The sequence below is a fragment of the Alligator mississippiensis genome, chromosome 1, assembly GCF_030867095.1.
Source record: "Alligator mississippiensis isolate rAllMis1 chromosome 1, rAllMis1, whole genome shotgun sequence".
Taxonomy (NCBI): Eukaryota; Metazoa; Chordata; order Crocodylia; family Alligatoridae; genus Alligator; species Alligator mississippiensis.
This window is the reverse complement of record NC_081824.1, coordinates 240,944,031-240,968,051: the sequence shown is the minus strand read 5'-3', so window position 1 is coordinate 240,968,051 and position 24,021 is coordinate 240,944,031. Positions and strand designations below refer to the sequence as shown.

The window sequence follows — 24,021 nt, the reverse complement described above, 5'->3', positions numbered from 1 at the left end:
TTTAAGAAATAGCAGAAGCATTTTTTGACAATATCTGTTATTGGACCAGCTGTATAGTTGGGAAAGATACTAGACAAAGTTTTGGGCACAAAGCGCCCTTTGTCATGGATACTGCCAAAAATACTCTTACTTCAGTGATTTCACAGGTAGGGAAAACCGAGGCCATGCCTGCAATGTAATCTTAGCCTGCCCAGTGGTGAAACCATCACAATAGGCTATGCTAACCCCTGCACTGGCTGCCTCCTTAACTACGAGCCATGTAGTTGCTTCCACATGGCAACATGGGTGGGCTAATTAGTGAATGGAAAGCTATTTTGCCCCATCACTCAGCAGTGATTACTAATGTTTCTGTGGCAACCGTACGGATATGGCACGACTGCTTCCAATTTAGGAGGCAGCATGTCTGAGATATGACTCTTGCACAGTAAGTTTACCCTGTAGAAGAGATGTCAGTGACCAGGGCTGAATCAGTTGTTTAAGCAAACCTTTCAAAGTCTGGAATCTGTACTTTTGAAAAGAAACTCTGCAGATTAAGAGCAAAATACATCATAGAGCCTTTTACACCCGAGTAGCTGAGTCACCTATCACAAATAGCAGTTATATATCTGATCATATTCAGCTGTCTGTAGTATGACTTTGGGGAAAAGTGACTTAGTACAGCTCAGCGGTTCTCAGCCTTTTTGACTCAAAGCACTCCTTCATGACTTTTGTTAACTGAGTTGCCACCAGTTTAAAAAAGTAATTTATATATTACAGTGCTTACCTCCTTCTAGAGGGCCTGGCAGTGAGAGTGGGGGGGGGGATCATTCAAGCAGGGACAAGCCTGAACCTCACATCTCATGGCACCCTTCAGAGAATTTGGCAGCACCCCAAAGTAACCCCCTACCTTAGTTGAGAATCGGTGGTCTGGCTCCTAGTGGTCAAATGTTCATGTCACTAAACAGCCAGCAGAATTTCTTCTTTATTTGCTGTCTCAGAAAATAGGACCAAGAGTGAAAATCCTCTCTACCTGATGAAGGAAGCTTGCATGATTGCTGTTTCTACTGTATCTTCAGGACATTAGTCTTGAGCAGGGGTGGGTAAAGTATGGCCCACCAACTAACTGGATAGGCAGGCACCTGCCAGTTGATTGGATCTGGCTTGTGGTTACCCCTTCAGTGCTCCATATGGGGCTAAGCTCTATCCAGGGCAGCTCTCACTGTGCTCCTGCCCACTGGCCTTGGCCAGTGCATATCACTTCCCAGCGGGGCTGTTCCTGGTGTGGCTGTAGCCACCTGGGTACTGCTCAGCTCCCCCCCCTGCCTCCAGCAGATCTTCCTCCTCCTGCCCCTGCTGCGTTGCTCCAGGTGGGAAAAGGGGGGGCGGGGAGCTGCAGCTCCCAGCTGCCTTCATAGAAAATTAGGGTTGGAAGGAACCTCAGGAGGTCATCTAGTCCAGTGTCTCTCAACCTGTGGGTAGCGACCCAAAACTGGGTCTCAAGAATATATGAAAAGGTCATGAACAAATTTAAAAAAAAACAGATTCACCTTTAAAGGAGAAAAACCATGGGAAACTGTGGGTTTCCCTTGCAGACTGACAGAGTTCCACCTTGCAAGGAGCTGCTTGGGGGCCTCCCATGCCCTGCCCCCACCCCCCCACTGGGGGGCTGGGGCCTGGGAGTGGGGAGCAGTGGATTGGGAGTGAGGGGCACTGGGTTGGGACTGGCCAATGTTTACAAATGGATTCTGGTACAAAAAAGGTTGAGAACCATTGATCTAATCAACCCCCCTGCTCAAGGTAGGACCATCCCCAACTAGATGATTCCAGCCAAAGCTCTGTTTAGCCAGGACTTAAAAACCTCCAAGGATGGAGATTTCACCACTTCTCTGGGTAACCTGTTCCTGTGTTTTACTACCCTCCTAGTAAGAAAATTCATTCTAATATCTAACCTAAACCTCCCTTGCTGCAACTTGAGACTGCTGCTCCTTGTTCTGTCATCTGCCACCACTGAGAACAGTGGTGGCAGATGACAGCTCCACCCACTTTCAAATCCTCCTTCAGGTAGTTGAAGGCTACTATTAAATCCCCTCTCAGTCTCCTCTTTTTTAGACTAAATAAACCCAATTCCCTCATTCTTTCCTCAGAAGTCACATCCCCCAGCCCCCTCACCATTTTTGTTGCCCTCTGAATCCCACTTGACTCAGAAACAATGTATGTGACTGCAACAGATGGTACCCACCAGCCACGTCAGAATCCTGGGCTCCACTGACACGGATCATTTACATTACAGATACAGAACTGTAATAGCCTAAAACCAACCACTAGAGGGAGACATTTGCACACCAAGGGTAGTCACATTCTCTTACCACCAGCTTTATGAATTTGAGATTCTAAAATACACTCCCATGAGCTGTACTTTTGGCATGTTGGATAGGGGTAAACTAGTTTGTACTATACAAAGCTGTTTTGAAAGAACATGAAGGTTGCAAAACTGGCATTCAAGTTGGAAAAATGCCAGAACTGATGCGTGTGCTTGTGCAAATTTATTTGGCTCCTCTCCACATACGTATTGTGATGCAGTCTTATTATGTGGTCATGCAGTATTCTTCCCAGAGGAGCCCTGCTACATTTAATGCATGGGATAGGTTGTGCTCAATGAGTAACAGCTATTAATAACTTGTCTTCTTGTTTAACTTGTGGCCTAGGCCTTATTCATGTTGTTGAAATCCTGCTAAGATGACAAATTCATATTTTCTTCAGGGCTTTTCCACTGTGTTAATGAAGGGATGGTGTGCTTCAGAAAATATTAATGAATTCTCCCAAACCAGCACATGAGACAAGTGGGTGGTATTATCTGTTTCTCTCTTTTTTTAAACAGGGCAAAATAAGGCACAGTGAGATTAAACTTCACACACACACACACACACACACACACACTTTGGGGTACCCATATAAGATGTTTAGACAAGATTTACAAAGTACATTCCCCACTAACTTTAATTGCAAGAGTGAAAAATCTTCTGAAAATTAGACTGGAACTCCCAATTTGGCACACAATGGGCATGTCTACATGAGATGCTGACTGTGCAGTACTGCATCACAGCACCAACAGTGCTAATATGCTACTGCACAGTGGCATCACTTAAAAGATATTCACCGGCACCACTGAGCAGTAACTCTGGTTACTGCACATTTATTTAGTACTTGATTATACAAGTACTAAATAAATGCACAGTAGCCATTGTGCAATAGTGTCTCATGTAGACATGCCCATGAAAAGTTAGGTTTGAGCAACTTGCCCAGTATCACAAAGGAAGTGTGTGGGGACAGACTCCACTTCTCCAATATTCAGCCCTTTCTCCTCCTGCAGTCACCTAGCTCACTTACACACTTCCCAATGTTTTCAACAAATGAAGCAGGAGACTTACAGACCAGTCTCCCTTATACAACCCTGCCTCATCACCAAAACAGGCCCACCTTGTACACTAGATGAATTTATGTAAGGGGAGGTAACAGCATACGCTGCAGGGTAATTGCATGACCGCAAGTACATGCACAAGTCAGCTGGGTTAGGGCAAAATGGACAGACATACACCCCCTTGCCATGCACGCTTCAAAAATCACTATAGCTGCGTGCAGCAGTGTGCTCTCCAGTCAGACAGGGGGCTGCAACAATCCACAAAGGGGAGGAGGAGCAGCAAGCAGAGCAGTGTAAGTCTACAGCCTGCAGTCTCCTGATAACTGTGGCCCTGCTCTCTCCCATCCCCAAAAAGTGCAAAGGAGGGAGCATTTGGAATTAGTGGGGGAGCAGAGTCTATGTCAGCGAGTGCCTTATCTGCTCTACCTCTGCTCATTCCAAGTCCCTCTCCCTGGTAGAACCAGGAGACCAGACGTTGGGAGGTATGCAGGGGTCAGAAATGCAGAATCCCAATTCTAGGGTGAGGGAGGAAGATGAGGGGTATGGGGCCTCTGGTACCCAGATTCATTTTGAAGTGCTTCTAAACAATACCCACTTCCTTCAGTCATCTTTGGGACGCTTCTGCCATTTTGGAGCACTTCCAAAGGTGCATTTGTCTGTATGGTTTGCCTTTTGTGCTTCAAATGTTATCTGTGGTGCTTCAAATATTATATTTGTCCACACTGTCAAAGATGTACAGGCAGCCCTAAACCTAGCATTTCCTAACTTGTGTTTGCTTTTACAACTGGAATAATGTTCTTTTAATATACCATGTGTGCAATTTACTAGGTTTTCAAAAAAAGCAAACCAAAACAGCCAGAGTAGCAGGTAACATTATCTTGATACCCACAATGTAGACATGCCCATTGTGTGCCAAGAGCCTAAGCATACTAATACAGGGGTGGGCAATTGTTTGGGCTGGAGGGCCACTTAAAGAGCTATTGAGGGCCATGGGGTAGGGGGTGCTGATCCAGCCTCAATCTCTCATCACAGCTGTTTACACCACCCAGCACAGTGTGCGTGTGTGGGGGAGGGGAGGGTGTAAGACGAGTGGCCCTGTCTGCCCTAAACCGTCAGGGGTACTGAATGGAGTGGGCAGGTGGGGTCTCCACGGAGACCGGCCCAGGACCTCAGCAGGCAATGCATGCTCAACTGCGTAGATGGGATGGGGCTGCAGGTGGGCAGGGAGATGGAACTGGTGCCTGTTGCAGGGACATATGGGGAGTGGATTGCAGCTCTGCACCAAGTCCCAGACCCACAATGACACCACCCCGTAATCCTGGCCCCATCTACCCTTCCTGCTTCTGGACACTGCTCTCTGCCTGCTTACAGCCCCATCCCATCTGTCTGGCCAAATGCATTCTGCCCATGGGGGTCCTGGTCCAATCTTCATGGAGACTCCAGGGGGCACCCCTGTGCCCAGGGGCAATGGGACCAGTCACATGCACCATGGCCTGGGCTGCCCCCCATGCCTGGGTTGCCCTGCATGCTTGGGCCACATGGGACTGAGGGACATGCTGCAGGCTGGGCAGAATCACTTGGTGGGCCAGATGTGACCAATGGTCTGTATTTTGCCCACCCTTGTAATAATAAGTAACTGAGAACAACAGTGGCTTGTCATTCTCTGAACCAGCAACAACAGCCAACAGGTTTCACAGACATCTGTTGATGGCAGAGAAGCTGCTTAGGAATATTGGGCTCCATTTCAGGCTCTTGGAGCAAGGTGTTCATTTGTCAGCACAGACTTTTCTGCCAATTCTCTCCCAGCATAGCCCTTTCTGTCCTGACTCTTCCCCACTGTCAGCTCCATGCTTTGTACAGCATGAAGTCTGCCCCAAGCACGCTTCCATGTCCAAGTCAGGCATTCAAGGGCCACAGCTTAACCATACCTGCTGGGCTCAGTCAGGATTGCAGTTTGTAATGCAACAGAAAGGAGGGAAGAGAAGGAATGCCTTTGGAGGAGGCCAGTTAAAACCTTCAGCTGCTTATTTTCCTGTGAACTTTTCAACTTTTCCAGAAGCTACTACTTTGTTTGGTGGTTTCCAAGGGAGACCAGAAAATGGAGCTGTTTATTTCCTGTGTCCCAAACTTTGAATCAGTAGTTTTGATATGAGCCCTTTAGAGGTGCTGAAATAGCAGCTATGGCTATTGTTAACATTTTGTATTTGGAATTTGTTTTCAGATGCAAAATTGAGGTTCAGAGCAGCCTCATCCCTTGAGTCTGACAATACTGACAACCACCATGTTAGAGGATGCCACAAAGCTGACACTGAACCAGCCTCAGTCTTAGTTTCTCAAGACTTCCAGTTTACTAGACAAAGACCTCTGCTGTAACAGCTAATTTTTGCTTCTATTCAGAAGCAGATTAGTGAGGCTGTGGGCCAGTCTAGTATCATCACTGTCTGTCAACTATTCATTTGCATGAGCTAACCAGCAATGCAACTTTGGACTGACAACAGGCAATGGACCAAGCTTCTCCATAGGCCTTGTCAGAGTGCACAGTGAAACACAAAGCAGACAGCAGTAGAGCACATAGGGTCCCAATATTAAGGCAGGCAAGGAAAGGCTAGAGCACCAGTTGTGCAAACCTGAAATAGCAGTATTCAAATGTGTATCAGTTCCAGAGAAACACTGATTTAGCAGAAACAGCCTCATGGTTTAGAGTCTCTCTTTCATGTTCCCCCTGGCCCCACTACCCTCATGCCACAATCTTATGCCCTACTCAGAAGTTAGCTTTTTGAATTTCTGTATACTTTACCTTTGAGCGAAATGTTGGGTGGACAAAGTACAATGCCTTCAAATTTCTCTTGTACCTGGTTAATAAAAAGGGGGAGGGGGCAGTTAGAACACTAAAAGACACTCTGCCAGAAACAGAGCTGAAAGTGTTTGATGATACCTGTAGTCTTACAAAACTGTGTGCAAAGTTAACTCTGACCCAGTCCATTCAAAGCTGGGGCAAACAACAGATACTCTAACACTAAATGTAAGAGGGAGTACAAAGTTTTCCTGGATCATTATTCTGATTAAAATTTTATTAGATCCCCTATTCTTCTGTACAGACAGTGAAGGTTATACAAGTTACAGCTGCTAGGGTTGTTCTGAATGCTCCTCCTGCAGATTAAATATAACATTGCAAAAATATAGCACCATTTGCAGCTGCAGATAGGAGTTAGAGAAAAAGGGCTTAGGTTAAAAAAAAATAAAATAATCAGGGTTTAAGCGTGCTGTCATCTTGAATGACTACATAGCAGGTAAAGATTGCAGAACAACGCAGAACCTGAGCACACAAGGAACAGATCAAATTCCTGTTGCACTGTATTTCTCAGAATCTGCAATAAGCACTGCAGAGATGTCTATGAATTGTTTAGGTGGTTTAGAACGGGGGGGGGGGGGGAGGGAGAAATAGATTTTGCTTCTGCTGGTTTTAAGTTTCTCCTGACTTTGTGAAATTCTCCCCCAAAGCAATCTGTCTTTATTAGTTTACAAAGGCAAGCATGAAGCTAGATAAATAAATACAATATATTTATTTTTGCATGGAGACAAGAGCAGACAAAAAGGTTCTCTTGGAATGTGTGATCCATACTTACTTGATGTCAACAATGTCATAGAGTTTTTTCAGGAAGTTAGAGTCTAGCTGATTGTAATCACTTGTAAGGGTGTGAAAATACACTAGGACGTACTCTTTCACTGTGATGTGGTCCATCACATGGATGAAGTACAAGATAGCCTGAGGTGGGAAGACAAGCCACATTTAGAATTTCCAGAGTCCTATTTTAACATATTTCCTTCCAATGTTTTCGCTTATTCATGAACCAAAAAATAATCCTAGAAAAGGATGACATTTCATTTCAATTATAAAAGTAAGTTAAGCATTTATGTTTGGGAAATCTAAAACCTGGGTTTACGATACAGCTATTTGGAGGTTCCTACAACTAACCTTTAGTCCATCTTATGCCCTTCATGTCTATCTACTTTGCAGGTCTAAATTTCTGACAAGCTGCACAAGTAAAGTTTACCTGTTACAATTCCCTCCTTTACCGTCCTAAGTAGGGTGGTCCCTGTATATTTTGAAAAAACAAAGAGTGGTCCTAATTAGTCTGCTTCCCCTCCACTTCAAAAAGATTTCACCAGAAAAAACAAATATAAAGCTTTATGGAAGATGAATGTTCACGTAATGTGCCTATGCAAACCTAAGCTACTTATAGGAAGCTTTTGAAGAAATGTACACCTCTACAGACACCACCTTAAAGTTAGAACAGAACCTCAGAGTGCTGGATGTGAAAATTACTTGATAGGAATTGCTTTTCAACTTTTAACTAAATTAATTCTACAGCTCTATAATTTTATATTAGGTTCTTGCCTTTTCCATGTCTATCAATGTGACAGGAATATTTCTTCCAACCACCACCATTACTGTGCGACCACAGTTATCCACACCTACAAAAACAAAAGAAAAGGTTGTGGGACTCACTTTTCTCACCCAATTATCTGACTCTATTGGGTATTGTTTAGAAGCACCTCAAAATGAATGATTCTGAGTTTTTGAAATTCCTCTTTTAAACTAAAAGTACAAAACTTCAGCCTACAGAATTTAATGTTGCAGCCAACCACTAAAAGTTGAAGAAGTGTGCAAAGATGCACTTCTGTATACGGTATTCATCTCAGTCCGAAACAAACACCTACATTGTATCCTGGAACCTGCAGTACTAAAAAAAATTACTAAAACTACATTAAAGACAAGGAAGGCTCCATTCAGTAACACTCAAGTTTCAGCAATTTGCTATGATTGCTCTCTGTTTAAAAGTCTCCAACTCCAGCTTTATCAAGACCAAAGTGCGCATCTTATTAGATGTGTAACCCTCTAACAGGTACCATGCCTCATTGAAGATTTGGTAAACAGGAGTTTCCTGCATGCTTTTTAAATGCAAATGATAAACAAGACTTACAAACCAAGGGGGAAAGGCAGGGAAAGAGAAGGGTGGATGCAAGTCCCATAGGGGGACAGATATACCTTTTCTAAAGAGTAGCAACTGAACAAAATGATTAAGTAAGGCTTGTTATTCTTTAAGCAGTCTACTTCTTCATGTCTACAGGGTGGAAAGGTTAATTTGGACTTTTAAGGAATCTTAAAACATGACGTAGCTGGCATGTATGAAACAAGATCTCACTCAATGTCAGCAGTGACTCACAGTCTCTAATGCTGTGAAGAATCCCATCCAATAGAAGAATCCTATCCATCAGTAACAGTTCCATTTCTTGTGTGACATGCCTACCAAATATCACTGATAATTATTGCTTTTTTTCTTAGCCTTTCACTCATGGAAGTCCATCCCACCTGAGAGGGGGTTGCTGCTGGATGTAATTTTTAAATTTGCAAGTGGCCTCAAGAACATTAGTCATGAGATGCTTTGAGGTTTACTATACTTCTGTACCAAACTTCAGCCAGAGGAATCCTCTTCTACAGCAAATAAAGCTGACAAAGCTGATACTTGGTCAGTCAGGCTGGCTTCATGCTCTGGTATGCTTCATTCGGAGTCCAGGAAAATTATAATCCCCCTTAACTTCTCATGGGAAAATGGACTGGACTGCTGGAGGTGGGTGGTTTGAAACTCAAGTGAAGTTGAAGTCCAGAGGACCATCAGTTGCTGACTTTAAAATTTCACTGTATTGTACTTTACACTGTACCCAGCATTTATTGGAACCTCTGTATTCTGGGACTGCCTCCCTCTTCCCTGCATTAAGTCAGTCACCAGTAACTTGGATATTCAATCCAACCTACATAAAAAGGGCTAGAAGCATGAGGAGTCCTAAACAGGAGGGAAAACAATACATACAGCAGACACCAGCACATGAACTGCTCTTTAGATAAACAGAATGTCAAATATAAAAGTATGATTTGACATTCATCATAGAAGAGCTACATTTCTAAACATGTCCCTAGTTCATCACCAGGGATCCGGGTTTTCCATTTACTGCGAAAAAATGCAGATTCTTTCCTTTAAAGGAGAAAAACATTGGAAACTGCAGGTTTCCTCTTGCAGGCTGGCAGAATTCCAGCCTGCAAGGGGCTACTTGGGACTGGGGGGAGGAGGAGGAAGGCTATCATGGGCAGAGGGAACCACATGCACGACAGCCAGACAGCATGGTGGTGAGCAGCTCCCACAGCTCTTTGCAGGTAAGTCTATAGCAGGGGTGGACATGGGCAATGTGTCAGAGGAGTACAGGGGTGGCACATGCCCCCCAGATTTCTGCATCCACAGCAGGCATAGGGCTGCAGTCTGACTGGACCAGCACAGGCAGAAGCTGCCTCTATGGCCCAGCAGGCAGGACCCAGTGCAGGAAGGCAGAGCAGGGTGGCAAGTCTCACCACTGTCACCAGGACCCCCACGTTAGGTGTGCTGTCAACAGTTCAAAGAGCAACGAATCAGGGGGTGGGGACAGTGCTGCCCTCGCTTCCTCCTGCTGCCAGTTGCTTGCATGCTGGGCCATGGCTCTACCCCGGAGGGGTGGGGGGCAGTGTGGGTGGACTGAAGGGAGAGGGGGCGGCAGCTGGTGGTGAGGTAAGGGTAGCATGGCTGGTGCGGGGGTCCTGGCAGCAGCAACAACGAGTCTCACTACCCTGTTCCACCCTCCCACATCAGGTTCCAGCTGCTGGGCCAGTGGTGGCTCCTGCCCATGCCAATCTGGCCAGATTATAGCCCCATGTCTTGCTGTGGGTGCACAAATCTGGGGGACATGTGCCCCCCTCCCCCCCATGCTCCCCTGACACATTGCCCATGCTCAGGCACTCCACCTGCCCCACACCCCCTTCCCACCCCACACACTGGGGCCTGTGGTGAGGGCCACTGAGGGACACCAGCAGGAACTGGGGGGAGTGGGTGGGCTGTGGCTTGGGAGTGAGGGGCACCAGCATATCAGGTCTGCTCAGAACCACAAAAGCAGCAGGGGGGACAGCTGCAGCTGGATCCATATCATGGTGAGTGAAGGGGACAGTGGGAGCTCTGATTTTCTGTAATAAGAAAGCCAAAATCAAATTCTAAATACTTATGTATTTTGGAATTTATGTTAATACAAATGATTGAGGCACTGGTAGCGGTGTTTCATTTTAAAATCATGGACAAACACAGATTTGGGGGTTTTGAAGCAGAGAATTCGGGATTTTCAAACAGAGAAAACCAGGATCCCTGTTCATCACATTTCACATAGCTTAGAAACTTTCATACACCTTTAGAAACTCTCCTGAACCTTATCTGGCTGTACACAGACATGCACTGAAATAAATGACTTTTAGAATTGTCAGATTAAAGCAGATACTTTAATTTCACCACAATGAATCACCCCTTCATAGAGGTGCAGGTGACTATTTCATTTTCTACTGGCGCACACACACATGCAGCAGGCTTGGAGACCCTGGACTCACCTGTCTGATACAGGGCTTTGAGAGAAGCAATGTCGGACAGGTCTTCAGCTCTCGCTTGACACAGCCAGCGATTGTAACTAGAAAGTGAAACACATGGGATCAGAACTTGCTCTTTTTCTCTCCTCAGTTTCTGCATTATAAAACATGGAGATGAACTTGGAAAGTCTACAAAAGCTGGAGAACTGGATCTCCGAGAGCAGTCAATACAGTGATCCTTTGAGAAAAGAAAATACTTCCAAAGCGCTTCAAAAGAGAGTGAAACAACGAAACCAGCAGCATTAATTATGCCCTTGGCTACTTTTTTTTTTTCCAGAACCAGCCACGTACACCAAATGGATCTCCTTTCCAGATCCCTGAACAAGTGCAATGGCATTGTATTTGGGCTGCAAACACTGTGGGAAAATTTTCACATTTAAGAAAAAAAAAAAGATTACTTGCATTAAAAAGTTAAAAATAAATAAATAAAAGCATTTCTTTTAAAAATCTAGAAGTTAGGCATAAGGTAGACGGACACTGGTCTTAGCAACATCCTATTTATTGAGGCGCTTAACTAGTTTTAAAGCCAAACATCCTGTCCAAACTACAAGAATCCTAACATGGAATTGACACCCAAGAAGTTAAACCAGTTCCTGATATGGGTAAAGGGTAAAACAGAAATTTGGCATAAAGCCAGCCTCAGAATTCACTTGCTCCAACTTATGACAGAAGAGACAGTGGACTGATAGGTGCTCAAGTTTCCCAAATGTCATCAGGCCTAAAATATCCATGTGCAGAAGGGGATAAAGAAAATGCACCAGTTACAGCAAGCTGTGATGGAACAGTGCCATCTAGCAGCAATGAATAATAACAACCAACCCAGAGAATACCCAATGCACACTGGCACTGGGCAACTTGCAGCCTGTGAGGCATTTGTATGCAGCCTGCAAAGGGATTTTTAATGATGACTGTCCTCAACAGGGCCAGCTAACTGGTGAATATTAATCAAAGTCCAAACTGAGATTGTGACAGACTGATGAGTCAAGCTTGAATTAAGCAGTAATGCTGAATTCTTCTTAATATTATGTTGTAACATAATTAGGACTTTATATCATATCTATTGAACACTGCACACTCATTTTGTTTTGTGGTCCTCAGCACGATGCATTAAGAGGCCCTCCAAGAATAACTTTGGGAACCTTTGCTCTACCAATACAAAATGAGTATGACAAAGTATCACTCTCTCTAACATCAAGTACCTAATCCAGGGATCTAGAATGACACTAGGCTTTGCCCCTTCTTTCCAGCTAGTATACTACAAACTATACACCACACGAAGATAAATATTTTCCATGGTTCATGCTCTGAATCACAGGTCTAGCTGAAACACACATGGGGTGCCAGTGCCACATTCTCACTTTCTCTGATGCTGCTTCTGTAGTGCTGCCTCTGACAACTGTCCCTGGAGGATGAGGCGCCTCTGTTTATCAACATCTCCCTCCATGCGGGCAAAAGCATGGGAACCAATGAAAGAAAGATCTGCTTCCAGCCCTTCCTCGTCAGAGTTATCTGCAATGGAAAAATGGGAATAAGGCAAAGGCAGTAAGGGGAAAGTAGTCAAGACTTTGTAGTATGTACAAGAAATACATGTCACTGGACCAAAAGACTACGTCATGTGTTGTGACAATGCAATAAGTAGACATGACCAACAATGCTAACACTTGTCATGAAATTCAGACACCCGATCGTGATGCAGAATTTTCTGTGATTATTTGTTGACTGGGCAATATTATCTAGAGCATTTAGGATAGGACTGGGAGCTAGAAATTCCCAAAGCCTAATCTTGGTAACGTGTACTAAAGGGCATGGAGTACAGTTGTAGCCACAATGGTCCAGGAAACTTGAAAGCAAGATTTTTTTGAGATATCTTTTATTGGACTAACTGTATAGGTGTGCGAGAAGTTTGAAAAAGCTTTTAGGCACAGGCTGCCCTTCATTAGTTCAGCAAGAGAAGCAGACATTGTTTAAGCTAAATACCAGATAAAACAAACACATCAGTTATGCTTTATAAGCATATCAGTTGCCTATTGAATCAATACCAATAAAAGGGGAAATGACATTACTGGTTATCAGCTTTTTTTGGCCATTGTAGCTGATAATGTTTACCAGTAATTATGCCTTCTGGTCACCTGGGTTCCCTTGAGAAACGGTGGATTTTCCCTTACAGGCAGGCAGCATTCTAGCCTGCAAGGGGCCCTGGTCGGGGCTGCCGGGAGCAAGATGCAGGGGGTGCTGCGTGCACATGCACAGCTGCATGCATGCACATGCTGCCCAGCTGTACTCCTGGCCATGGACAGCAGCTCCCTGCAGGTAAGTCTATAGACAGGAAGGGGCAGGGGGGGTTGCAGATCTAGGCTTCCATGATGAGGGAGGGAATGGGGCTGAGGGCGCTGCCCAGCCAGGATGGTGCATGGGATGGCTCCCTAGCACTGCACGCACCCCCTGGGGTAGGCATGGGGGAGCATGTGCCCCCCAGATTTATGTGTGGGGCAGATGTGGGCTGCTCACTGTGGCTTGGGCTCTTCGCTCTGCTGCCTTTCCCTTGGGAGCCCCACACCAGCCGTGCTCCCCCTGCCTACCTGGCAGCAGTGAGGGCGGTGAGTTGTGCCCCCCTGCTGCCAGGCAGGTAAGGTGCACATGGCTGGCACAGGGCTCCTGGGGCAAAGGCAACAGGGCGGAGACCCCTGAGCTCACAGCGGGCAGCCTGCATCCACCCTCACCCCTTTCGGCTCTGTTCTGCTTAAAAGTATACCTGTGCTTAACAATGGTGGCAGTGGTACTTGAAGTATAGCTCATTTGATGAGCTTTAGTTCAAGCACCCCCACCACCATTTTTAAGCACCAGGATGCTGATTGATACATGTGACGCAGGAGGCTGCTGGAGCACACAAAGAAAAAAAAGGTTTATTTATGTCAGTAAATCTCCTGGCCCTGCTCCTGGGAGGCGGCGGTGGGTGGAGGTGCTGTATCCCTGCCTGCCCACATGTACCCCATAGCACCTTTCCAAGTACCCCAAGGGGTACTCATACCCCCGGTTGACAACCCCTGGGTTATCAGATCAGCATCTTTCAATATGGTTGATTAATAACCTGTTATCGGTATCAGCCAAGAAAATCTTTATCAATGTACCACTATATGCTTATTACCATTCCACACTAGACTATACAAGAAGGATTGAACAAATTACAGCCTGTACTTTAAAAAGATCAGACCTGGAGAAAAATATTCCCAACTCCCCCACTTCTGGCTTTCAGCAACCCCCAAACCTGACTCATCAGAAGCAAATTCCCTGCTGAATAAAAGACACCAGATGAACACAACCCAATCCAACCTTAACAAATGCTAAACTTGTCAGCAGGCATCTACTGCCACAACAATCAACACCTCTGCCCCCTTATTCTTCCTCCCCTCTCCCCCCTACCCCCAAGCACAATAATCAGAATTCATGGATACATGTCTATCCCAGAATGTGCTCTCCTCTCACCCAGTGCACCACATGCCTCATGAAATCACACAAAAAGCTATGCACCAAAATAAAAATATTCACAGAAAAAAAAAAAAAAAAATAAAGAACAGCCATACATCAACACTGATAGAAGCACTTTTCACAGAACCATCCCTTTTTTGATGTCACAATCCTCGTAGGAACTCGGGGGAAAAACAACAAAACACCTTCAGAAAATGGGACTAGGAACAAAAATTCATAACTTTACTGGAAACTAAAAAACCTGGACTGTGGCAGCAGCTTTGTGGCTCATACAGAAAGACACAGGCAGTGGCTTTATGGCTCACTACAATTGAACTATAATCTTTGCTAATTCAGCTCAAGCTAGCTTTGTTTCTCCCTCTGACCTAAAAAAAGGGCAGCACGTGCCCTAAAGCTTGTCAAACCTCTCTTGGCTATATAGTTGGTTCAGTAAAAGGTATCACAAGAAATCTTTGCCTCTGGATAGTAGTGAACTGTCTCACTGGGACTCCTAGGTTTAATGGCTATAAAGTGCCTTGAAAATATGAGCATAGTTCCTTCATGTTTTGGTACTCTTGGAATTATGATGCAGCTGTGATGGTCCAGGAAACATATAGGAAGCACATTTTGGGGGGTGACATCTTTTATTGGATCAATTGCATGGTTGGGGTAAACTTAGACAGGCTTTTGAATGCAGTGCATTCTTCTTCAGGTCGCAGAAATCTTTGCCTAGTATCATTCCTCTAGTTTTTAAACTGAGTGCCATGAGATTTTATTCAGTCCATCCTTGGAGCAGATTCATTACCTTGGTCTCCTTTAGGAAGAAAAGAAAAAAAAAAAAGGATGCAAGATAGGTGGGCTGACCCATTCTTAGAGAATACTGTGGTGTGCAGGGTGAGAAATCAGAATGCTAGACTCTGGTGCATTTATTTGCCACCTTAACTGCAGCTGCCACATGCTACTCTCTTTGTACAGAAAATGTATGGGGGGGGGGGAAGGGGGGAGGGGGAAGGAGGAAGAAAAAGAAAAGAGCAATTCTTGGTTTCAGACAGGATGTATTGAGAATTAAACCTTCCCCACAACTTGGGTCTGTGTTCCCAGAAAGCAGGAAAAATTTCCAGGAGTTATTCTAACTGGCTTCTCTTCTTCAGCAGTGGTGGTGTACATTTCACACTGAAAAGCAGTTGTGGCCAATACTTGCCCCTGGCCAGGGACCCGAGTATTTTGTATCACTTTTTCTTCTGGACAAACTCTCGTTACTGCTGGAAAAGGGAAGGACATGCTTCTCAAATCAGTCAAGAAGGTCTGAGCTATCTGATGTAAGCTGTCTGCTACTTGTTCAGGAGCAATGATGAAAAGGATAGAGAACTTGGCACAGATGTAGAAAGGTGGCTGGTTTTAGCTTATCACAATGGATGAGACTGAACCACCATATGAAGCAGGAAGGGAAGCTAACTCCATCTTTGCTTATTATATTCTGCTTCATACTTATCAGATAGTCTTGCTTTCAACTCAAATACAACCTGTGGTTTCTCCTGCTTGTCTTTTCCAGTTAGTTTTTTGGAGCCTAGCAGTCCTTTTGACACCTGAAATCCTGGCCATCTCTTTCAGTTCTCTCCTTAAAAGTAATTTCTACCACACAGTCTTTACCCAGTGGAAATCTTCCCAATGCCCTATCCCCGCCTCCTGACTGCAGCGCTTTTCTGGACGTGCTGGCTGGAATACCAAATTCCTTGGGGCAGGGGATGTCTTGCAGGATTGTTCACAAATACTACCCGTCTCAGCCCAAGAGGAGTCACAAAGATGGAGCTCTTTCTCATGGGGTTGGTCACGACTTTTTGCTGCTCCAGAGAAAAGTCAAATCATCTCTTGTCCACATCTTCCACCTTCTCTGAAGAAAGGATTTTAGCTGATGTCACTAGGGTAGAGTGTATGTGGCCATAATACTGGCACATTTTTGCTCTGAGGCTGTTCTTGTAAATGTGATGAGTATGTAGCACCTGAAAAAGGCAACTGTTTGTTCCCTTTGCATGTTCTCTGGTTTTCACTGACTGTCACGCTAACTGACAGTTGTTTCACGATGCTGCAAAAACTCACCATCTGGAATGCCTGGCTTCTCACTAATCCTGATCTGACGCTCTGGTACAACTGGCTCCCCTTCTGCATTGCCAATATCTGCAGGAAGGCAAAGCAATGATCGACTCTCTTCTTCCAATGACCTTGGAAAATACAGAGGCAGCAACTTCTTGTAAGTGACCTGGAAGTAGGAAAGTTTAAGGACTTACATGTATTCGTGAGAGGGTTCAAAAGTTCTGCTACTCCATGTTGTCACAAACAATTTCAACTCTGAATAGGGGGACAAAGGGTCTCTCTCAGAAACTGTTCCTTCTTCCTATTTGATACCCCGTATCTCCTTCCCTTCTTTCACTGAGCTTTTGCCCAATGCAAAAGAGGAAAGGGAGACAGCCCGAGCCTCTAAGAGTGTTTATTCACAGAAATATTAAGTCACAGCAGTTCCACCCTTCAAATGACTATGCCCTGCAAATGTTTCATTAAAATTTTGACTGGATTATGTTACATACTTCCTTCCTTCATGCTACAAGGCTGTTTTAGAAACATGTTTCTGATATTAAAACTGTATTTTTCCCCCCATATGGTTAATCCTATTATTCCTAGTTTAAATAAATCCTCTCTCTCAGTATACATCTTTTCATACAGCTACAGCTTTACAATCCTTTCATGATGTTTAACCAAATCTATATATTTAGTTCCCTTAAGTTTCTACTGTTCTCTCCAGTGCCATAAGTCAAACAGCAGAAAACAATGTAGCAGGAACTAGGGAGATAATAAAATGTTAGCATGGCTTGGGGTTGAGCAACAACTGTTTTAAAGTACAATTAAATAGGGTAGTACTGCAGCTACCTTTTATTTGTAATGGAAAATTCTCTCATGAGTGACAGATCTCAACGAAAGCTGCTTGAAACAAGCTGGACCACTAAGCCCCACTACCTTTTGTGCCTCTGTAAGCCAGTTCTCTTTAAAAAGGGGAAGGTTCTTGCAAAGGCAGCGTATTTTTGGCCACTTGAAACCAGGCAAAAGAAAGAGGTAATTATCTTTGATAAATATGAGGAAAGGGGCACAGTAATCAGTAAGGGAAACCCAGCATCTAAACTTGGAGAAGGATTTTTCATTTAAAAACCCAAATGGGCAGGACGTATTTCACTTCAGGCACCAGGGACACTGACTAGATTCAGTATGTTCTGAAATCTCCATAGAAACAACCTTAGACAGGTACAATGAGAGGATAAAGAAGAAAGTCCAAAAGTAAATTGTCGGAGTCTGGAAACAGAACAAAGGTTAATTAACCCTTGGAAAATGGGATAGTTTCCTCAACCCCTAGGAATCTTTCTTTGGCTCTGGCAGGAGGATCTATGGCGACCTCAATCTAAGGAGCAGAGAGGATTTTCAGCATTGACAAAGCTAAGTAGGAATCTTACATGAAGCAATTGCCTTCTGGCTAGAGAAAACTATAGGCCAAGCTTTTGCCAATTCCGTTTGTAGCTTCTAAAGAGAATACAAGCAGGGAAAACAGAGAGGGGCTTCCGATGAGCCACCTAGGAGGACATTCATTAAAACGCGAGGGGGCCAGAAGCCAGGGAAGAGACGGGTATAATTTGAGAATAAAGTAACTCACCTTCAGCTCCACAATACAACCTAGAGAACAAGAATCTACACTGACCTAAAGCTTGAGGATAAGAACATGCCCAAGAACTTTGACAGGATGAATACAGATGAGATACCTCTTCCAGCTCAGACACTGCAAACACCACCTTCTCCAGAGTCTCCCCATATATCTCCAGGAACCTTCTGACTGTGCCTGAGAGAAAAGAGAATGAAATACAGAGTCAGCAGAACAGGACAGGGACATCCACTAGCTCTCCTCTTCCAACAAGATGGCTTTATAGGCAGCAACTATGCATGCAATTAGACAGTCCAGCAGGCAGAGTTCCCTTCTCAGATGCTGCTCCTTCTTACTTTGAAGATATTGAGAAAGAGTGAAACTTTTGCATTAATCTCTGCTAGTAGGGGACCTCTAAGTTTGGAACAGTTCTTCCTTGTAGCTGCTAGCCCTTTCCTCCCTGGGAGTGGGGCTGGGGTGGGGCAGGTGCTGCTCAACCAGGGTGGGACATTGGACAGGGCTGTGGCTCATCTGGGAGTCATGGGGGGGGGGGGGGGGGGCAGCTCCTACTGCTACACGCACCCCAGGAGGGCATGGGGGGCATGTGCCCCCCAGATCTGTGCACGGGGCAGGTCGGGCTGCCATCGGGCTCTTCCTGGTGGGGGCTGGGCCAAGCTGCGCTCGAGGCAGGAGGTGGCGGTGCTGAAAAGAGGGGCTGGGGGGGCTTCAGTCACCCCCAAATTTGCCGCAGACCCCTCCCAGTGCCACTGCTGTGTGCCCCGAGCACAGTGCAGCCCAGCCCCCCACCAGGAAAAGCTTGGCGCAGCCTCTGGCTCCAGTCTGCAGCGGGCCTGCCCCATGTGTAGATCCAGGGGCACACACCCATACCTTCTCGGGCTGTGCACAGTGACACCCTGACTCTCAGCTGCTTTCCTAAAACAATTCAGTGAAAGCCCTTTCTTGCTGTTCTGACCACACCAAGGATTCACCTACTCATTTGCTATTAACTTCTCACTTACTGTGGTGTTGTGTTTATGCATTTGAAACTGACTTTCAAAGCTCTAGATAACTTTGTAATCCTCCTCAAAACCCTCTGCCCATTTCTCCCTAACCCCCTCTCTCCCCCAGTTTCCTCTGTTTTGCTCAAATCTCCTTCTACACAAAAGCTTTAGGTAGTAACCTTGTCTAATTCAACTTTGGGTCTTCCTTCTTGCTGCCAAGTGCATAGGGAACAGTTTTCTTTGAGTGCTGAATGGCTCTCATTGCCATTCAAATCCTTTTCTGCACATATGGCAAGGCTCATCAACACGTATTAAAAGTACAGGAAAGCTAGCCTTGTATCACTGAGAACAGGCCCTTACTCAACATGCTGTTGGAACTATGTTTCTTTCATTTATATTCCAAATCCCTTGGAAAAAAGAGGCCTACTTCTATGTAGCAGGAACTGCACACTGAGGCATTCCATATAGGAAGAAAGTGTGCAAGTTCCCTTTTAGGGTAAACTAAAAATGAATGTGGAAAAAACCAAAAACATAGAGGTAAGTTATGAACAGGTGCATACCCTGTTGGATACAGAGAAAGATCATATTTTTTGAGAACAGCAGCAGATGCATTAAACATGCTCACAATGCCCCCAAAAGTCAATCCATTCTCTTAAGCCAAGTCCTGTACTCTGGTTTCCAAAAAAACCTCCCAGACCTTAACTTACATCGGAAGAATGAAGAAAATTCCAGAACAAGCCAACATGCATTGCAAGCCCCCCCCCGCCCCCCCTAGGAAGGCAAAGAGCCTTGAGCAACCCAGAATGGCATACAAACTAATTCTCAATAGCTGAGGCCCCAAATAAGGTCCATCAGCACATGGTCTCTCAATCAAACGAAGACTCAACACTGCAACGGTACAGAGTATTTATAAATAAGAAACCCAGTGGTATTCTGAATGCACCTAAGAAGAGAGGCTTCAAGTGATATTTGTCACTCTCTGTGATGCTTTTCAATGTAGCTTCCAACTGTGCCACCCTCCTGGCCTGCTGGAAGTAGAAAAGTACTAAGAACGGGGGGAAAATTTCAAGAAGCATTTTAAATTAGAAACAGTAATAAAAAATGCAAAGCACAAGAGAATTCCCTCTTTACTTCTTTTCCAAATTTTCCAAAGCCTTAGCCATGTTTGAGGATATGGTTAACTCTTAAGTCAATGTTAAGGGTCAGAAAAAACACTGTTGTGCAACCAAGTCCCTAGACAAGGATGTCCCTGTGCAGGTGCAGCTCTTGAGCTATGATCTAGCCAGATCTCACAAGTTGATGACTTAAATGGGAGAGGACTTGAAAAAGAATTCTATTTTTCCCAAAACTGTGAAGTAAGTTAATACAGTCTTCTTTCAAGTAATGACAGTTCAGAGACAGCAAGAGCAAGAGAAAAGGGGCGGGGGTGAGAGAGAGTTGGGAGACAGTGAGCAAGAACATATTTCTAAATATTTCCTGCAGTGAAATCCTTGCATAACTCCTTTAAACTTGCAACATAGTATCAGGGGCAAATGATGCTCTCTGGTTCCACATCATTTGGACCTGCAAAAACAACAATCAGGGTGGTCATACTGAAGGCTTGAATCAAGCCTCCAATGTCCAAATATTGGTTTTCCCCTCATACCAAGGACAAGCCCAAATTTCTCCTTTAAGTAGCTTGGTTCCAGGAAGCAATTACAAGGGGAAGAAACTTTCATCTAGTCTGCTTCAATATTCCCTGTGCAGTCTAATCCCAATACCAAGAAGGGGAAGGAGCAGGTGAGGAAATAAAATCGGCAGTTCTGGGTGGCGGGGAATTTCAGAAAGAAAACAAGTCCAAGAGACTATGGAAAAAGATTTAGAGTGCTAGTAGGGTTTAAGCACCTCACAAAGGAAACGCATAACATTTCTCGCCTTGTCAGATTCCTTCCACGAACAGCTCTCAGTTCTTCTTTCCAACCTGAAGGTTTTCCAAATTCAGATGCCGGGCACACCAAGCTCTAAAGCAAGAATCATTTCAAAACAGAGTGACAAAGCTTCCACCTCTGTTAGAAATGCAGTCACATTATAGCATGAAGCTGGTTGCATCATCTTGAATTTGCCAATCCCAAACCTGAATATACATACATCTCTGCAGACCTGAAGAGCCATGACAGATCCAACACACTGGCACCCCTCACCTCTACAGTACTTCCCCATAGTTCCGCTCTGCTGCTGTTTACATCCAATCTAAACAGCTCTGGGCTCTATAAAGGTGCCCGTTCAGACACACTGACCTTTCACGCATTACTTACGCAGTGCTATGTGGGTTGCATCCTCTAGGGGGTAGCCTCTCTTCACTGAATTTATAACACAGAATCCCACTGAAGACATTGCCTGCTCCCTAAAGCCAAGAAAAGAGAAAAATCTAAGAGTGACTAGTGCCTGTGCCCCTTACCCGATTTGTCCCCAAGAATCCCCTCCCACATGGGCCCTTATTTCTCATATCAGAGAGCTGTTCCCCTATAAACTCTCCTCCAAATGCTGCCTCCACTGGAGGGCAAGTGATTGTAGAGGGAGGGCAATGCTACCAGAACAGGGGTGGGGAAGGAGAAGTTTGAGGGTAGGATCAGAAGGAAGGAACAAATGCTCAGTACTGCAAACAAGAGAACAGCACTAGTATTTCCCAGCCTTTTCCACCTGCTGCCTGTAGTTCTGATGCTTAAAAAACAAAAAACCAAAAAAACCCCATCAGAACACTGACAGAGGTCTGGACCAGGATAGTGACTTGGCACCTTCCTTTCTTGTAGGACTTAGGTCTACCAGAGGCCTTTTGGGGCCTTTACATAATGCTTTGCATAGAATAATTCTCTTTTTGTACTGAAAAGCTTTCCCTGCAGAGAAAGTCAACCACCAGGAGAGGGCCATGAAATAAGTGGTTCTCTGATGTACAAGATCAGAGCTTATGACCAAAAACTTATCAATTGATTATTGCCATTGTATTTCAAAGTCGACTTTCACCTACTTCCACTGAAAGTCTAGTAAACCAAGTTATTTCTCTCCTGCTTTGTCTCAACATCCCTGCACTCCCAGTAGGAAAAACGTTAGACCTTATATAATCTGACAATCAGCTATTTTCAGGCTATTGTAACTGAAGAATCCACTTATCCAAGTTACTTTAAAGCAGTAATGCTCAAACTTTTGGCCTCATGGGCCAGATTAGTGGTATGGGGCTGGATCAGCAGGGTTAGTGCCCAGAACTGGCTTCATGCCACATGGATTCCACCTTGCACTTCCCTTCTGGCTGTGTGCCTGAATCCTACCTCACATTGCCCCACTTTGTGCACTTGGTTCAGGTCCTGTGCCACTCTAGCCCTACATGACCAATGTAGCCTGCACGGCTATGCTGTCCAGCCCTTAGGATTCCCCACAGGTCTGGAAATTTAGCAGCAGGGGAATGACAATTAACAGTGCCACCACTCCCCCACCATCAAATTTCTGGATCCAAGGAGAGCCCTGGGGGCCAGATGACACTGTTTTGCAGGCTGGATTTGGCCCGTGGGCTTGGGGTTGAGCACCACTGCTTTGGAGTGTGACATTTCTACCACAGTTCTGGCCTTGCCTGTCAGTTTTGAAGCACATGAGACTCTTCTGTAGATCCAAGAGAACTTGCAGGGGAGGGGGCTATGGGAAAAAAAGCAGGCTAAAAATGGAAACTCATCTACAACTTCACTTATAAGGCAACTACCATTGCACAATATCAAACAGATCTTAAAATGGTGTGGGAAAAGTTATTCTGTTGTCCCCTGAGAAACATCAACATTTCATTCCTTTTCCCGAAGTTTTGATTCACCATAAGGGTTGAATTCACCATAAGGGTTGCTGCAATGACAACAGCAGCCATGAACAGAGGGCTTTGATGAATTAAAAAACAAGGTACATAGCAAACCTTTAGTCCATTATAAATGAGTTCAGAAGCAACAAGAGATGAGACACAAAATTATAAGCCACTCAACTATTTCTGATTTAAAAGTTCCATGAATCACTTTGTGAGGATATCAAAGAATCTTCTGCAAGATTCAGTTTAAACTACATGAAGGAAATGTTTTTCACATATTCTAGCTAGGCCTAGGGCAACTCTCTGTTGCAGGAGACTCCTAGAACCACGTGCTGGGACTGACTCATGCATGATGTGCCTGTACCTCAGCTGTTTTTGGGCAGAACAGATCCTTCCCTCTCCAAAAATGAAGCACCCCAATATTGACCTGCTGAATTATTTTGGAGGTGGAATGGGAAGATGACTGCCTCTCTGAAGCAGTCAGTAGTACTCCATGCCCAAACATGAAACTTGATGCGCCAATAATGTGATCTCCTATAGCAGAGATGGCTGTGCCTATAGACATCTACACTGAGGACTGCAGTATAGCAGAGGCATACCCTAGCAAGCTTTCAATGAATTATCTTGGAACCAGAAGCAGTCTTACTGCAGCAGCACAGTATGACACATCCACCCTGCTTCTTGGCTGAGAAAGGAGCTCTACTGCTGCCAGACTGCTTTCAGTGCCTAAACTGGTCATAGTGCAGACATACCCTGTTTTCTGTCTCCTCAAAACCAATTGCAATCTGAAGCACAAAGCAAGGGAGCTGAGGACAGCAGGCCCCACCAGTGTCTAATGCTGCAGGTGTGTGGTCAAACCCCTTGCAACTCTGCCCACCCCACAGCCCAGGATGATGCATGTTACGGGCAACCCAAACTGCCCTGCACTCACTTTGCAAGCTGTAGAACATTGCGGTAACAGCTGTACAGGGAGCTCTCGGCTGCTGTGCGATATCGACTCTTGTACTTGGGTCCCACAGTGTGAATGATGAAACGTGCGGCTAAGTTAAATCCTTCTGTCAGTTTTGCTTCTCCTGTCCGGCATCCTAGAGAAACAAACATTTACACGGTAAGAGACACCAAAAGCTAGGTAGCAGGGCCAGGAATACTCCAGCACATCCCAATTAT

General features: G+C 44.9%; 1 protein-coding gene across 4 annotated transcripts in view; it reads right to left on the bottom strand.

Moving 5' to 3' along the window:
* GDAP2 (ganglioside induced differentiation associated protein 2) overlaps window positions 1–24,021 on the bottom strand; it is a 67,078-nt gene that overhangs the window by 31,065 nt on the left and 11,992 nt on the right. For all 4 annotated transcript variants that reach the window (XR_009458964.1, XR_009458965.1, XM_006269377.4 and 1 more), the window contains exons 5-13: window positions 23,786–23,939; window positions 21,332–21,420; window positions 18,158–18,234; window positions 16,455–16,614; window positions 12,251–12,401; window positions 10,857–10,933; window positions 7,797–7,873; window positions 7,024–7,163; window positions 6,195–6,249 (exon numbers count right to left, since the gene is read on the bottom strand). Coding sequence is in view for 2 of the 4 variants with exons in the window: in XM_006269377.4 (XP_006269439.1) it covers window positions 6,195–6,249; window positions 7,024–7,163; window positions 7,797–7,873; window positions 10,857–10,933; window positions 12,251–12,401; window positions 16,455–16,614; window positions 18,158–18,234; window positions 21,332–21,420; window positions 23,786–23,939 (980 nt within the window). In the remaining 2 variants the exon portion in view is untranslated. The remainder of the gene's footprint in view (window positions 1–6,194; window positions 6,250–7,023; window positions 7,164–7,796; window positions 7,874–10,856; window positions 10,934–12,250; window positions 12,402–16,454; window positions 16,615–18,157; window positions 18,235–21,331; window positions 21,421–23,785; window positions 23,940–24,021) is intronic.